This window comes from Crinia signifera, chromosome 9 (genome assembly GCF_055691185.1).
Source record: "Crinia signifera chromosome 9, ASM5569118v1, whole genome shotgun sequence".
NCBI classification, from domain to species: Eukaryota; Metazoa; Chordata; class Amphibia; order Anura; family Myobatrachidae; genus Crinia; species Crinia signifera.
In genome coordinates this window covers 117,866,389-117,884,519 of record NC_139225.1, presented here as the reverse complement: position 1 = coordinate 117,884,519, position 18,131 = coordinate 117,866,389, and the positions used below count along the sequence as shown (strand labels likewise).

Sequence of the window (18,131 nt, the reverse complement as noted above, 5' to 3'; positions counted from 1 at the left end):
TTTCGGATGGCGTTTTTTAGCCGTCTGCGCATGCGTGGAGAACGCGACGCGCATGTGCCACGCATGGTCTCCGTACTTGTTCTCACTAATCCCGTACAGAACTGTGCACCGCATACATTCGGCCAATAGGGGTGTGTTATGGGCGTCATGCGGAATGACACAGGGGCGTAGTTTCAAAGTGGGCTAAACTGGGCGGAAACATGGGCGGACACGGGGGAGTACACATATATTGGTAGGCGTGCATTCGGACAGCACGCCGAATGCACGCGAACAAAAAGGGAAGAAATGTGCTGTGTCCAAAAGGTTACTCTTGCTTTGCGGACACCACTCGGTCATGCGCTAGGCAATCGGAACGCCTAATCAGGACGGACGCACCTCAACCAATGTCACCTGAACCCAATACAATCACATACTTTACCCATTACTTGTTAATTACACGCTTCTCACTGCTACAATTGGAAGCATTGCAGCTTAAAGGGAACATTACATGCTGCACTTGTCACACACTTTAACATTGCAAATAATGCACACAACTTAATAATATTAATACTAATACACATGCCACTTCTGCATGTCTAAATTAATACAGACATTTGTGGGGCCAAAATAACATTTATTAAACAAACTTAGGCAAAAAATGAAAATACATAACAAAACAAATGGTACCATACCAGGACCAAATAAAATAATAAAGAATAAATAGCCACAGCAGAATCATTGGGAACACATCAGGTGGCTTCACAACAAAAGTACAGCACCAACACTTCAAGTACAGCACACTGAAACAGGGCAACAGAGGAACCAAACATGACATTTGAACCGCGGGCAAAAGTGGTGACCCTGGGCACGGATTTGGACACAGGCTGCTGACACACACAGCTCAATGGAAGATTTGGGAAGACATAACGGTGGAGATTAATGGGGACACAAGTTCATTTGCGAGCACGTTTGGCCCTGGCAGGCTCCTTGCCACGTGCAGCAGCTCTTGTGCCTCGTCCACGGCCAGAGGCTGATGGTGGCTCATGTGGAGCGCATGCTGGTGAGGGGGTGGATCTTCTTCCCCCTCTGGCAGCAGGGAGTGATGAGGATGGTAATGCACCCGAAGCGGGTGACATTAGGGCCCTATTGCTGGTAACTAGCTCCACCATAAGTTCATTATGGCGGAGGAGGAGGTCGTTTTGCCGCAGGGCTTGATCAGCCAGCACCTGCAGGCTACCAGCAATAGCTTGTTGGCTGCCAGCCATAGCTTGCTGGCTGGCACTCATAGCCTGCAGGCTCTCAGCAATACTCTGCTGGCTGGTGGTCAAACCCTGCAGCACCTCCTCGGCCCTACGCACCCGCTCGAATGCCGACTCTCCCTGCTGCACAATACTATCCAGCACACGGCCCCACATGGACAATTCAGCCGCAGACAATCCCGGCGGCTGCTGCACGGGCCTGCTACTGGGGCCAGGTGGCACAGACTCCACAACCTCCTCAAGAGAATCTTGACCAAGCGGTGGCGATGCTGTTGAACAAGAAAATTGAAATTACCACACATTCCATGCAAAATGTTAAACATCTACTTATGGCCTTGCAAATAATTACCTTCTAGAGTAGAAGCCATCACTTCCGCTGGGGACTCGCTGTCTATAGTGCTCACCCCCCGGACCTCCTCCACTGCTATACAGCACTGGGCCATCTCTTCCAGGGGGGTGAGCTTCAGCTTGGATGGCATGGGGCCAGCCCCAGAGGTCTGGCTGTGTTGCCACCGGTCGGTCAATTTCTTCTTGAGGTTGCCTTTGAAGTCGTGCCACCTGCAATCAAAGTGTACATATTAATACATGTAACTCCTCATGTTTGCTGTAGCACCCATTGCAATCTGAAACATAATACAACATGTGGCTACTAACACCAAACTTACATTATATTCTTTTTTCAAACCAATCCTTAGAAGATACAAAAACAGTCACCCTCCAATAACTATCAATTCAATGTCATGGCCTACATGTCTGTGCGTCCAAGCAACGTGAACACCCATTGCCCAACTAGATCTAATATTGAATGTAAACATTACTGGACTTGTACTACTCTAATGTAACACACATGTACTTGCCTCTTCTTAACATGCTCTGCCTGTCGAACTTGTGGAGCCACTGCATTAATCTCCGCCGTTATCTCCTCCCAGATCTTCCATCTCCTTGTGTGTGTCAACTTCACCGCTGGACACTCAATTAAATCACGTGCCCGGGTCACCAGGATGTCAAGCTCCCGCGGTTCATATGCCATGTTTCTTGTTGTGGGTTCCCGTGTTGCCCCACTGCGGCCACGGGCACTGGCACGGGCACTGCCACTGCCACGGCCACGCCCACCGGTTACTGTACCTGAAGTGCTGGGCTGGCTACTCTGTTGGGAAGCCACCTGCTGTGTTCCCAATGATTCTGCTGAGGATGGCCCAGCTGCTGATTGGCCTGCTGTTGACGGGCCAGCTCGGTCCTCTGGGTTGAGGGGTACATAGGTGGTGTTGGCCTCCATGCGGGCCAACAGATTATGCACCACCTGCTCTTCCTCTGAGTCTGACCCTGCCATGTTTGCAACAAGTGTTTGCCTTTCTAGGACCACTTTAAATACTATTTCTGTAATTGGCGTTAATCAGCTGCAAGCTGCGTTCCGTACGGCCGCGTCCCGTACGCCAGCGTCAACCGTGCGGCGCATACGGGCCGCCCCTTGGTGTGGAAAAATATTCCCAAAAAACCTGCCAAACTCCGTAAGTCTGATTTATTTGCTAAATGCAGATTCCAACACCAATGACCAAATACAACTGAGGTCAGACATGACATGTATATTTGAATGTACTTCTGTACTGTGCACTTGTTTGCTATGTAGTACAACTGACACTACCCATTCCATATGTCAATCCAGTCCACCACTTAGCCACAAGTAATCAGTGCTAGCATCCAAATCACATGTGAAAGCACTCCAAATTCAGGCTGTATGCTAGCTACTTTTCATTCCACCTCTGTATTAGGGGCCAGTAGAAGGTAAGTGTACACATGGCAGCATGGGCAAATTTTTAGAAAAGGTCTGCCACTATTTGCTATGTTTCTGTTGCATAGCTTTCATTATAAAATACCTGTTTACTACCTTGTTGAGTTAGGTGTTAGTGTCTAGTGATGCAGACTATTTCACCTGGTGCTTATACCCATGTTTGGGGAATGTTATAGATTATATATAATGTGTTTACATCTTAGTTTAGACTGTGTGTTTAGGATGGGGGTGCGATGCAATGGGTTAGCCGTATGTTCGGGCGCATACACGCTGTTAGTGTAAAAATGAACAATAAAGTTAATACCAAATATCACTCTAACCAACCAATGACAGCACATGATAGTTTGATTAGTGCCACTCCTAAAATGGCTTCCTACCAGCGTGCAGAACCCTTCTCCACTGCGGAGCTACTGGCGCTGGTAGGAGTGATGGAGAGGAGACTGGGGCAGGCAGGCCCCTTCATAACTAATAGGGACAAGCACCGGGCATATGTTGCGGCCCGGCGCCGCATATTCGCCCGCACACATGTGCAGAGGACCATCGCCCAACTGGAGAGGCGATGGTCCGACCTGCGGAGGCGGGAGCCGGAGCGTCTGCAGGCTCTGAGGCGGCGTCTGCAACGCTGTAAGTATTTTGGGCAAATACATATAATTGACAGAGGGCAGGATTCGGTCTGGTTCACAATTTTTAAAATGGAGAGTAACAAACAGGCAGCCAATCAGCTCCTACCTGGCCTTTTACAACTACAGTCTGTGACATGACAGGAAGGATCTGATTGGCTGCGTGTTTATCACTCTACATTGTATCACTTTTGAAGGCTAGTGCATCTAGGCCATTGAGTGTTTGCATTTTAACATTATTAAATATTAATATTACATGATGTCAATTGGGAGTTTATGACATAGAAAAGCCATATACTATATGTGTGATATATAACACATATATATTGTGGTTATGAGATGTACTTGTTAGAGTTATTTCAATGTGAAATGACACTCACCCATTTTGTATGTTTAACCCACAGCACGGGAGAGAGCAAGACAGGCCCGTCAGGAGGCCCAGGAGGTGGCCAGTGCGGAGGCCACAGAGGAGGTGGCCAGTGCGGAGGCCACAGAGGAGGTGGCCAGTGCGGAGGCCACAGAGGAGGTGGCCAATGAGGAGATGGCCATTGAGGAGGCCAGACAAGCGGGGGCCATTGACGACGAGTCACAGGACCTGAGCTATGTCACAGAGGAGGACACAGAGGAGGCACAGGAGGTCGGGCAGGAGGTGGAAGTGGAGGAGGAGGAGGTGCCCCTACCCCTGGAGGATGTTCCACCACCTCCCAATGTGGAGGAGGATGACCTGGTCGAGCTGCCTGCCAGGGGTAAGTAGACATAATGCTTCATTAGTGAGTTAGGTACAGGTTGTTATGTCGCACAGCTGATTCAATTTTCCTATAATATAGTAAAGAGTAGTCCCAAAAAATGGAAAACAACAGACACACTTTGGTGTTATAGGCCCATGCTGCTAACGTGCAATCTGGATGCTCATGTAGGTGATGAGTGTTAATTTATGGATGCTCTTTGTATAGAAGCAACAAAAACACTTCTATGGAATATGGGCAGGCCTGATTTATACTGGAGTCCCATGTGGACAGTTTGCATGGGCCCCCCTCTAGACAGTGTGCCCGTGTTGTTGTCATGTATTTTTGTAAGGTATTATGTATGATGTATTGAGCTTAGAAATTGATAGTTGGATGGAAGCGGATTAGTTCTGCCCTTTCACCTATGTGTCAAATGTGACAAGGAATCATGAAGTAATGGGCAGAGGAAGTAGCCGAGCATTTTCCTGTGGTATCTATTCTATCTATTCTATCTATTCTATCTAGCTATCTATCTAGCTATCATGCAGTTTAGCTATTAAGCAGTAACATGCAGGTATATATGTATGGGTCAATGTGGCATGTTGTAGCGGGTGTATGTTTTGAGTTGAGTGAGGAGTCTTTGGCCAGGACAAGTGTGAGTGATCCTCAAGTGTGGTTGTGTTTCTGATATAGAGATTGTGAAATGTATATGTCACACAAGTGTGTGGGTGTGGTGGCAGCATCATGATCATATATTTCATGACATAACATACAAGAGTGGATAAGGTTTTTTTTGTATGTATGATTTTGCATGGTGTAGGTCATGGGTCCTCAAACTGCGGCCCTCCAGATGTGGTGAAACTACAATTCCCAGCATGCCTTGCCACAGTTTTAACACTCCCTTATAGGAAAACTGTGGCAAGGCATGCTGGGAATTGTAGTTTCACCACATCTGGAGGGCCGCAGTTTGAGGACCCATGGTGTAGGTCATGGGTCTTCAACCTTTGGCCCTCCAGATGTTGTGAAACTACATGTTCCAACATGCATTGCCACATTTGTTCCTATAAGAGCATGTCAAAAAACCTCAGGGTATGCTGGGACATGTAGTTCCACAACATCTGGAGGGCCACAGGTTGAAGACCTGTGGTGTAGGTACTTAGGATTGACTGTACAAGGTGTACGTGAGTAGCATAATTAATGCTGTACCCCCTTTCTCATGCACACAGATTACCAGGAGCCACCCCAGGGAGTGAGAGGGGCTCTCATGAGGTTGAGAGAGGACCTGAGGCGCATGACAGCCCATGTGGAGGACCTCTGTGTCCTGCTGCTGGACCAGTGATAGGGGTCCTTTTTTTTTTGTTTTATTTAATAATTTGCATTTTTGAATAAAAGTTTGCACTTGTTTAAGAAGTTGTCTGTGTGTTATTTTAGTCTTTAACATTAAAAGTATAAAAAGCTTTTAACACACAAACATGTGGATGTTTAGATATGTACACAGCAAAAGGGTAGATCACATTTTTATCCCCATAGGGAATGTTAGGGTTAATGTATAGTGCTTGTAAGTGTTTAAGGATCAATTAGCTAAATAACAGATGACCAGGAGCAACAATCTGTTCTCAAAGTGGTTTGCTAATTGCATAAGTGTGTCATGTGATCTATGTGGGAACTTTGATAACAGTAGTCTTGTTGTATGCGGATGTACACCGCATCTGTGCGTAGTGGCCGGTTCGCGTCCGTTCTGACGCGGGAAGGCCGTGCATACGCGGACAGACCGTGTAGAATCTGAGTGTTTCCCCCGCACACGCATGGTTTATATGTCGTCCGTACACACGCCCTGTTCTTACAGAGTGAGTCCGTCCGAATGCGGAGGACACGTGGGCGTTTCTACGGACGATGGCCGCACGCTGCCGCACAGCGATGCGTGCGGGCCGCACCGAAAGAATTCGGGAATATCCGCACCGATCAGAATAAGGGCCTATGTAACTGCTACTTTACCCCAATTTCTTACAGGTGCTGCTGTTTACCTTTTAATTACCCCACCCTCCAATACCCAGTAAAGGTGCCGCTGTGTACGCCCCCCACCACTACAGATGATGCTACCTCTGGCAGCATGGTATGTGTCCTCTCCACCGAGTCTTCACCCTGCCGGGTCTCGCACCGTCGGGGCTCCACAGCACACCACCTGATCTCCATCACGCCCTGCCGGGCCTCCACGTCATGAGCCAGAAGCTGAATCCGCACTGGGTCCCCCGAGTCCTCACCGCCGCGCCTGGTCTCCACACTGCACTTCAGCGCCGGAAACTGTACAGGCACTGGGTCTCCCAAGTCCTCAATGTCGTGCCGGTCTACACACCGCACATCAGCGCTGTAAACTGTGCACGCTTTTGTATGTCGCACTGGGGCTGGTCACTAGAGAGTGACGTTAAACCCCAGGACAGACTAGCTGGAGTCTGGACTACCGCTTCTAGTGCTTCAGTGCAGCGCTGTCCCTGGGACACGGGACAGTGGCGGTGTCAGCCTGCCACTGCCCGCAGCATTATTAAAAAAATTAAAAGGGTGCAGGGGATTGTTAGCTTGGCACCAGGCCCCCCTAGCTGCTGGGCCTTATAACAACTGCATCCCCTGCACCCTCTATTGTTACACCCCTGGGTACTAATTACCCAAGCCCAGTCTTGTTGAAGGGTGCTTGCCTGGGTCTGGGTCCACTGCTACGGTGATACTGTTACTGGGGCAGGGACTGATGTGAATGTCAAATATTCTCTGTAATGCACTGCGTAATATGTGTGCGCTATATAAGAAACTGTTAATAAATAATAAAGTAACAAGGAAAAGGAAAGAATGTCGCTGTGTGGTGCACCACACAGCGACATTCTTTCCTTTTCCTTGTTACTATATCAATTTGTGTCCAGTGGTAGCACACCCTCCACCTTTTTTCATATATACAATAAAGAAACAAGTATATGAGGGTAAACTAATGCAAATTTGTCATACCTATTCCTGTGCGACTGTTCCAACTTTTCCCCGAATTTCCCCCAAGCTTGTAATAAATAATAAATATTGCAGTGCTGCTGAGGGGGACAAATGTCAAGCGCCATGCCACAGTGCCAGTGCGTACAATTTTTTCATAGGTGGCTTTGTCATGCCTCTCTGGACTTCTCTGCACCACCCCCCCCTTTTGTACTCTGATTTCCAGAAGATATTGTGTGAACATACACAAAACATACCTTTTAAAATAAGGTTGGAAAAACATTTTTTAGAAAAAAACATCCAAGGGTAAATCCAATAAATTTAATTTGACCAAAATTGAATGAGAAAATTAACAATTCAAATGGGGGATCAAACATCTAGATGACTGGATGACTGAACCAAGATCTTTGTTATGTTTTAGTGGTGCGGTCAGGGAGAGCAGAATAATGGGCCTTATTCTGGTTGGTGCGTCTATTTCCGAATTCTTACGGATGGCGTTTTTTAGCCGTCTGCGCATGCGTGGGGAACGCTATGCGCATGTGCCATGCATGGTCTCCGTACTTGTTCTCACTAATACCGTACAGAAATGTGCACCGCAATCACTCGTGAAATATGGGCGTATTATGGGCGTCATTCGGAAATACACAGGGGCGTAGTTTCAAAGTGGGCTAAACAGGGCGGAAACATGGGCGGACATGGGGGAGTGCACTTATTTTGGTAGGCGTGCATTCGGATAGCACGCCGAATGCACGCGAACAAAAAGGCAAGAAATATGCGGTGTCCATAAGCAAGTATTGCTTTGCGGACACCACTCGGTCATGCGCTAGGCAATCGGAACGCCTAATAACTAAAACCATTGTCAGCTGAACACAATACAATCCACTCCTTTACTCATTACTTGTTAATTACACGCTTGTCACTGCTTCAATTGGAACCATTGCAGCTTAAATGGACCATTAGTAAGCACACACATATATGCTGCACTTTTCACACACTTTTACACTGCAAATAATGAACACAACTTAATATTAATAAAAGAAATACACATGTCACTTCTACATGTATCAATTAAACCACACATTTGGGGGAAACAAAAAAACATTTATTATATGAACTTATAAAATAAATTAGAAACCGTCACAAATTAAAAGGTACCATTGCAGTAATAAAAGTAAATAATATATAATAAATACATGTATTCTTGACATACATAGCCACAGCAGAATCATTAGGAACACATCAGGTGGCTTCACAACCAAAGTTATGTTCACATGATGTAAGGGTTAATGTGTGTAATTAATGTAGTAGTAATGTGTTTCAGTATGTATTAGGATTTAATTGATTCAAATAGAAAACAATCCCTTTTTAATGAGGTTGCCTAATTGCATAAGTGGGTCATGTGATCGATTTCTGTGCTCAGATAAATAGTGTTGTATTTAGCGTAAATACTCCGCATCGGTGCATACGGACAGGTTCCCGTACGTTCTGACGCGGTAAGACCGTGCTTACGCTGTAAGACCGTGCAGAATCTGTGCGTGTCCACCGCACACGCAAGGTTTATATGTCGTCCGTAAACACGCCCTGTTCTTAAAGAGTGAGTCCGTCCGAATGCGGAGGCTCGGTGGGCGTTTCTACGGACGATGTCCGCACAGCGTGGCGTGCGGACCGCTCCGTAAGAATACGGGAATGTACGCACCAACCAGAATAAGGGCCAATGTTGGGTCAACAAATCAATATCATTTTTTTTTTACATTTTACATCCGTTCTAAGCAACAGCTGGTGTACACATTGGCTAGCATATTCTAGTTATTCTAACAAAATACCCTGCTCACTCTGTACAAGGTGATCTCCTTAATGTTTGTCTCACTTCTATCCTTTCCTCATTTCTAGACAGAGTAATTAGCGGGTTTATAGTTGCTGCTGTTGTACAGGTATTTCCAGATATTGATATGCCAGGATGAGTTATAGTGTCATTATGAGTGATTATCAGTGTTGGTATGAGGTTATTATTCTCTTTAACATGTATTAAATTAGTTTAATGAATTAATTAATTGTATCACAGCCACATTCCAAGTTTAATTAGTGCTGGTTTATCTATTCATTTTATGCATATGACATTCTTAAAGAAGCCATCCAAAAACAGTGGCGCTTATTTCATGACAATAGAGAATGGATGCTCTGTGACTCATGCAGCCAGCTGTCATTTTTCTTTTAGCATTGTGTACAAGATAGAAGAGATCATCTCAATTGTTGCTATGGGTAACAACGAATGTGTACAATGTGCATCATGTCAATCGATAATCTCTGGTGTATCCATAAGCCTTATGGAATAAGCCTTAACGAGCCCGACTGCTTGTGAAGTCGGGCTCGTTCTGCCGAGATCCCCTGTTCAATGCTGTCGGGGAAGACAGCATTGAATAGGGCACCGCAGCCATCTCCCCCGTCGGGTTATTGAATACCCCCCTAAGTCTCCCTTATTAAAAATAAAATAAATTGCAGAATTTTGTGAGGAAAAAAGAAATACAATTTTAATACTGATTTATTGTCTGCAAGATCATCAATATGCTGTAATGTTAATGGCATCATTGGTGGATCTATAATGGGTACACACCGCACATATAAATATACTTACCCATCCAGAGTCCAAGGGCAGATGGCACTGTTGACATAAATCACATGGTACAGTGGTCTTGACATCAGTTCCCACGAAGGCCGTAACTGTGTAGAGTTTACACTATTTGTGTAGTTTTCCTTCAGGTTCCCTGGTTTCCTCCTGCAATTCAAAAATACAATTGTAGGTCAGATTCTGACAAAATGAACCTTAATGTTTATTTATATAGATACATTGCATAGAACTCTACATCAGGCACATAGACATAGGGTTGTGTTTGATTAAGTAGTCTTTGACATGCATTGGTTCATGCATGTAAATATGCTTTAAATAACTTTGCTTATGGAGATGACTTTGACAAAATATGCATAAACCACTTATTTTTACTTTTATTAAGTGTGATCTATGAAGAGCTGTATGTAAAAATGGTAACTGTAGGAAAATGATGACAAATGAGGCATATGCACAGCAAAATGAGGTCTTAATTACTTACAGCCTTTGCCAACAGCAATACCCAATGAGCTAATTATAGTGCCCTCTTTACTGTAACGTGCTATGTATCATCATCAGTTACAAACCACTGCGCACAGAATATCATGCTGACTGCTAGCAGATGCCCAGCATGCATTGCAGTGTACATGGTGAGAGCATGGCCTATGTTAAGCACGGTTGTAAGTGTGCTTAAAAAGTGCAGGCGTTTCGACAAAGGGCCTCATTCAGAGACGTAAATTCTCTCACATCTGCAAACCCATATGCAAATGTTCCAGTTTCTGAGATCCGCCACTTGTGTATGTAGAAGAAATTTTAGCTGGGACAACATCCCCCTGAAACGGTTATGACACACCTACATTTTAGTTGTCTTTCCCTGGTGCCAATCACAATCTCTGGCTGTCAATCAATTGGGGAATAAATCATTACGGGACTGCCTTGCAAGACCATTGCGGCAAATGCTTAGTGCAACATAGATGTAAGCACAGCGGCAAAACATCGCTCCTCAGCTTACATCAGCATCATTGCATCTCTGGGGTGTATTTAATCCAGGATCATGGCTGTCGATCCCTCCTGACAGCCGTGATCCTGGTCCGTTTGCGTTTTGATCGACAGCTGAACGACAGATGGGATTCAATGTCCCACCAGCCGATCGGCACAAAGGGGGCATGGCCATGAAACCGACCGTGTATTGTTGATCTGTGGCCGGGATTGCGACAATCCATGGCCGTTATCGGCAAAACGAGGAAGGTAAAAGTGTATGGCCGCGGCGAAGTCCAGACTTCCTTCTAGTGCAGTGGTTCCCAACCTGGGGTACTAGTACCCCTGGGGGTACTTTGCAGACCTGTTGGGGGTACTTGAAAATATTATTGATAATGGTGGAAAAAATCTCCCATTGCCATTGAGACAAACCACGTTGCATCATATTTGGTTCCGACGGCAGCATCATTCGCATCTCCTCCTGCTTTTGCCTGACCAGCAATCCACTGGGAGCTACCCCGGCTGCGCTCAGACATCAGCGATCTGACACGGGTGGAGGAAACAGTGGCTTTAATTCTACAGGCGTTAGTGGGAACCCCGTACACAGCCAGTGGCCAGACACAGAGGGAACGTATTTCTGACCGCACACTACTCCTCCGCTACTCCTTAATATAAGTACACACATACCACTCACTTCCACTTCACTCAGAAGTTCTGTGGATATTTCCAATTGAGAGGAGGGGGTACTCATAAATGAAAAGCCTAATCAAGGGGTACAGGAGAGAAAAAAGGTTGGGAACCACTGTTCTAGTGGAACCTGGTACACACCTGCACCTATAGATAAGAGCCAGTACTTCCTACCTAAATGTTTCATGAAACTTTTATTAAATGTTTTCATGGTTCTTATAATGTCATGAGCCTTGGACAGCATGGACGGTGTAATGGTTAGCCGTACTGCCTTAAAGTTTTGAGGTCATGGGTTTCCCACCATGGTCCTAATTGTGTAAAGTTTATATATTTTCCCTGTGCTTGTGTGAGTTTCTTCTGGGTACTCTGTTTTCCTCCCACAAGCCAAAAATATACTGGTAGGTTAAAATTAGCCTTAGTTTGTGGTACATGTGGTATAGATATAGATTGTAAGCTATGTTTCTGTTTACTAGATTACACTAAAAGGAGTTTAATGTCAAAGCTAAATGTTCATTTGTCAAAAATCTGTGGGGATGCATTTAGGTATGCCTGCACACAGTTATGGGAAGTAAAATAAGCAGCAGGAGTTTTTGCAGCCTCCGCACAATTACTTGTTGAGGTCATAATTACAAAAATACATTTGACTGTGTCAACTTCATCGGCTGCCATGCAGAACTTACATTCAACTCAATATCCAAGAATGAAATTGCGCAGAGTTGGTTAATAGGGACTAAAGTCCTATTGCTTCTACAATACTGTCTCTAATGGAATCATTCACACAAACCTTTTGTTTAATATTAACATATGAGTGTCATTTCAATTTTATGTTTGAAAAAACAGCATAGTTCTTTTTTTGGAGATAAATGTACTCAAGTCTCTTTACTTAAAATGATAATATATTAAATGCTATTAAATATTGTTATAATGTTTAGGGCTGGTGCGTGCTGTGGGGGTGCTCTAGTCATACACAATTGCAATGCCCCTCCAGTACTGTCATCCACCAGCCTATTTTGGTAAGTTCCCAGGAGAGTACAGTGCATGTTGGCAGGATGGAGCGGGGCACTACAAATTGTGCTTCCCCTGCCACTAGTGTCATTTTGATGGGCTTTCGCATCACTGGAAGCTGAGCCGCACTGATAAAATTTGCAGAGAAACAAAGGATGCGCAAAAGTGTTTCAAGAGCTTCGGAGTGGCCCACTTGCCCAGGTAGACTCAATCAACCCCCCAAAAGAAGAGGTGCGCAAGTGCTAGACCTTATAGGTCAAAAGGCCCATTCAGTGGCCCATTCAGAATGTCCTGAGAATGTTTCAGGGGCTCAGCTCTTTTCTGCTCAGCTGGCCTTGCCCCCTCGTCTTGACATTACAGTTCCTTGTGTACGCAATTTACACGCCATGGGGTAAAAAAAAAACTGGATTATTGATGGATCAGTCATACAGGGTTTTAGGCACCCCATAACATAACCAAGAGTGTAGGCCCTGATTGTGTTATTTATCTCCAGACAGTAGATAAAACAGACCACACATAAAACGAGGACATTCAAGCTAGACCGAACACATGTGGACATAGAAACAAAGGATAGAAATCTAAAACAACTGATTGGGAAATGGGCACAACACTTGGGGCTTAATTCAGACCTGTTTGAATGGCTGTAAATTTTGCCTGGCGGCTGATTATGGATAGTGCATCCATAATCAGCCGCCAGGCGTACTGTTCGCAATACACATGCATGAGGCCATCCTGTAGTGACACCTGCAACTAATTCTATTGTGAACGGCATGTTCACAAGGTGATTGACAGGAAGTAGGGGATAGAAATCAGCCATATAGTGGGAGTGCCACTGGGAGTGTCAGAGAATATGCTAAGCATGCTGTTATAGGGGAGGTGTGTGACGGGCCATGGTACCTTATAGTGTACATTTTTGCAGAGTTTACTGGAAGAGTGATCGTACACTGCCTCAACAGCACTCTCCACAAATGTTTACATCGGCCCCACCTGCAGTGCACTTGGTTTTGTCCATTAAAGAGAGAGAATTAGCTTTTGCAATTCAACCAGAATCAGCCGTATACCTCTAGGTATTATGCCATTGTATATCTCCCTTCTTTTTCATATATCAATACGGAGAATATACCACTAATTTGAGAAGCTAGCCAGGAGATCCCACATTGTTGGAAATGTGTATAACGCAATTGAGACTGTATCTTGCATATTGACATTCTTAATTCCATATGGGACGGTGACCCATCTGTTATGGTCTCTTTGCTGCTTCTGGTACAGCACCCAGAGTTGGGCTATTTTTTCCTTTTACAGTAAAATTCAATGATTTATGGATTTTCCCATACATAATTGATGACCTCTCCTAGCTACACATGTTCAATTTGGCATTGCCTGGTGCAAAAATATTGGCCATGGCTGCGCCACATACCATGTAGTAGAAAATAAATAACTACCACAAATCATGTTGTCTATGAAGAGGAAGTCCTTCTGCCATAAATGAATGAGGGGCGGCTCTCCAGTAAGGCTGGGGCCACACATAATGGCCAAGCAGGTCCCATTCAGCAGGACCCACTCGGCTGCAGGAAGCTGTGCAGGGTCACACAAAGCATTGTGGCCGGATCGTGCAAACCAGGAACCGGCCACTGACGACAGGATTTCAAGGAAAGCACAGTGAGGTGCATACATTCTAGTGTATGTGTTCTTCTTGAAATGCGGTCGTCCTACCGTTCTGACATATCGCAGCATGCTGTGGTAGGACCCGGTGGCTGCAGCCCCACCACAAATGTGTGGGCGACTACTTAGGAGACTTTATGCAGGGTCCTTCCAGCCAAGTGAGTCCCAATGAACAGGCCCAGCTTGCCCACTATGTTTGGCTTGGCACTTATGTGGACCATACACCTGAGCTGCAATTGTCCTTTGTGCTAATTTGACCCATCTGGGAGGGGGGGGGGGGGGGGGTAGATAAAAATGACTTGTAAAAAACTCCTGAGTAGCCAACTCTAATCAATCAGGGATTTGAGGATCTCCAACTAGTTGAACAGACTTAAAACTGATGTATGGGACTAATAATTTGCACTCCTTTATTTAGAATGGAGGAATATGGACACATTTATTTTTCTAATCCTTATTACGTTTTATTTAATTTAGTGCCAACGGATTACATCAATATACACTTAAGTTATGGAAATGTAGTGTAAGTACATACAATAAAATAAAGCAGAAGGCTAGATTTATTATTTTGATTATGACAATTGTATTTCAATTCTCTTTCCTGCTTCCTACATTCTTCTTCTGTACTTGTTTTTTGAACTTCAATAAAACTTTATAAAAAAAAAAAAAAAAACATGACATTTACAGATGCACTTTCTGTGACACAACCAACCCACAATATAATGGAATGACCTGGGGGATTAATCAGGCTTCTACAGATCTTTGGTAGGTGGTAAGAAGATTTAATGGAATATGTAACGGATTAACAATATTATTGTCTGTGTCCACTGCATAGGCTTGAAAACAGACTACTGCCTACGCCATCAGCTATGTGGAAGCTGCACAGGCATGAACAAGGTTTGTAGGGACCAAAGGTCCACTTACTGCCAGGCAACATCTATTGGCAGCAACCACGCAAAGTTTTTGTTTAACTTAAAAATATCAACAGAATTTTATATAATTTGTGTAATAATTGAGCATCTCAGGGCATTCCACATTGATGGGTTATTACATTGTTTATTAGGCCTTCATCTAAACCTTTTATTTATATAGGGCCTGATTCAGACCTTCGCTACGCTGTGTATATTTGCAACCTAGTGATCAGGTAACTGTCACCCGCTGCCTGGGCAAAAGTCCCCCCACTGCCGGCCGAATCCATTCCCTAGCATGCGAGCGGATACGTTCGAATACACATATGCTCACATGCGGCAGAATGGGTGAAATATCGTTCGATGGTCGCTCACGTCAAATGCTTTTTCTGGATGCAGATGGCTGAATTTGGGGTGGGCTCTGATGTCGTGTGATGTCAGTCTCCCGGCCCAAGCAGCCATAGCCCTGCCCTCCAATTTTGTGGGCACACTCATGGAACGCTGGGTGTTCCCCTGAATCCTGGCCCCTGCCCACCCCTCCTGGAGCAAACACCCCGGCAAGTGTTGTACTCACTGAAGGAGTTCGCTCCAGGGGATTGCACATGCGCCTTTCCTTCAAAATTCTTTTTGAAAATAAAGCACTAAGGGCCTTATTCTAGTTCACTCTTTCTGGCAAATTCCTTCTTAGAAACCCACTTGCACTGCAGGTGGGGCAGATGTTACTTGCTGTGACAATAATTGCCAACCCTTCTTTGTTGGCACTGATATGCTGCCCAGCTGTTCCCAACCTGGCGTCATTCGTCACGTTGCGCATGCCGCATCGCTGCACCTCCAGCACCGCAACCCTCTCGCCGCCAGACCTCTTCCGGCCACATGCAGTGACCCAAGCACCTTCGATGTCACACAAACTGCCTGCCACTATTCTGCCTCTGCACCGCTGCCGCCTGCCCCCCCCCCCCCCCCCCATCACTGCTCCCCAAAAGTAAGTCAATCCCGGGCACAGGCGCAGTTTTCTTTTAGGGAAGCCAATCCCGGGATCATGGGAATCCTAGGATTGAGCATTTTTCATTCCTGATTCCCGGGATTGGCATCCCTAGTTCGGAGGTATGTTTGGCTAATGGTCTACTTATTTGTACATGTGGGTTCTGCCATGATTTTTATTTCTATTTGAGCAAACTCTACCAATTTTTGTGTTTCATAAATTACAATTATGCAGTCTTAAAAAAAAAAACTTGCAATCTCTAATAGATTCGAATGGACACAAATTAGGGGTGAGCAGATTCAGTTTTTACTCGGATTTACTCGGTTCTTTTTACAAAATTATCATAATTTCAGATTTTTCCAGTTGGCTATCGGCTGTCACATGTTTTGGATAGCCAATACGATCACGTTTTCAGATTCAAGTAAAACCGAACTCACTCACCCCTAGCACAAATGATAGTACATTTACCCCTAGGACCTTTTAATACAGGTTATTGTATCATCTGTCATTAATGAGACTATAATGAGTATTGTAGATTTATCATCTATAATAAATGGGCTGTCAAAAGTATGTAACGGAAAACAACACATAGAACCCTTGGTTTGAACATACAGAAAGCAACTTCCTGAGATGGAAAAAGTGCAGACTCAGACCAACTATACTTTCCCAATTGTTCTCCTGAATACAGGTATTTTTCCTGTCATTGGGACAGTGATTTCCAAATAATAAGTGAATACTGATCCAAATAATAAGTGAATACTGATCCAAATATATGGAACTTGCCTATTAGATTAAATTGATCTCCTGGATCCAGTCAGAGCAGCTGCTAAATCCCATCCACTATTTCACAATCAAGGATAAAAGTTATTAGTATGTACTATCATGTTCAAGTGTCATGTACAAATTATAGACAGTGTAAATAATTACTATAATAGGCTACACCTTGCTGGGTGGACACACAGTAGTAATAAGTTCAGGTCTGAAAATGGGAGTCGCTGCTAGCTAGAGTGGATTGAGAAATGAAATGACACCACCCTAGAAGAAACTCTGTGTGCCTGCCTGAGGCTACCATAATATGTATAAAATTAACTTCAGGTTGTGTGTATATGAAACATAAATTAAGAGTTTTTCCTTGGGTCTCATCCTGATGGAGAGAATCACGACAAGGGCAGGAAAGTATATTTATCTTCACCATACCCACTCCATATTCTCCCTTCCTGCAGCCTAACCCTAACTCTCCCCGGTAGTGCCTAACCCTATTCTTCGTACCCCACTCTCTCAACCTAACCCTTCTGCCCTGCAGTCTAACCCTAACCCCCCCACCTAAGTGCCTCACCCTAACCTTAACCTCGTATCCACCACAGCCTATCCATATGTCCCCCCGATAGTGCCTAAACTTATCACACACACCTAGTGTTCCCGCTAGGCTGTTTTAGCGGGGCGCTGCGCCCTGCCCTATTTTTAAAGGGCAAAATGCACCCTGCCCCTCTCGCAGTGCCCCGCTAAAACAGCCTCACTGGGAAGCCCAGCGTCGCCATAAACGGCGATGCCCGGCGCTTCTCTGGCAGCACAGTGGCTTCGGAGGGGCTGGGCCCGCCCTTATTGATGATGGTGGTGGCCGGCCCCGCCCCTTTGCTGACGGCGGTGCCCTGGGCACGCCTCTTTCATGATGCGGCGCCCTGCCCACAGTCACTCCTAGAGTTAACACTACACACTTCCTCTGACCTAATACTAATGCCCCTTGCATACTTCTGTTTGGGATGCCGGAACTCAGAATTTTGGCACTGGCAACCTCATCACTGTCTGTATTCCAGCACCAGTCACCTGGAAGTAGAGGGGGTGCTGGTGTCATTATTTTTCACAGTGACGTAAGTTCGCTCCAGTTGCCCGGAGGCAAGATATATATTGGTGCCCCACACACACACACACACACACACACACAACCCTATATAAAATATATATTTCTGTTCA

The 18,131-nt window shown here is 45.1% G+C and overlaps 1 protein-coding gene across 1 annotated transcript; it reads right to left on the bottom strand.

Annotated features, from left to right (window-relative positions):
- Window positions 1-333: 333 nt before the first annotated feature.
- On the bottom strand, window positions 334-1,876 carry LOC146036686 (uncharacterized). The gene is made up of 2 exons (XM_083160595.1): window positions 1,588-1,876; window positions 334-1,507 (listed from the first exon to the last, which is right to left on the bottom strand). Exons 1-2 carry the CDS (start codon window positions 1,715-1,717, stop codon window positions 933-935), a joined length of 705 nt encoding a protein of 234 aa, XP_083016721.1. The 5' UTR covers window positions 1,718-1,876; the 3' UTR covers window positions 334-932.
- Between the last annotated feature and the right edge of the window lie 16,255 nt (window positions 1,877-18,131).

Coding starts and splice junctions, on each gene's coding strand:
- LOC146036686 (XM_083160595.1), bottom strand. CDS start 1,717: ATGCCATCCAAGCTGAAGCTCACCCCCCTGGAAGAGATGGCCCAGTGC. Junction 1,508..1,587: donor GATGGCTTCTACTCTAGAAG/GTAATTATTTGC, acceptor CTTGTTCAACAG/CATCGCCACCGCTTGGTCAA.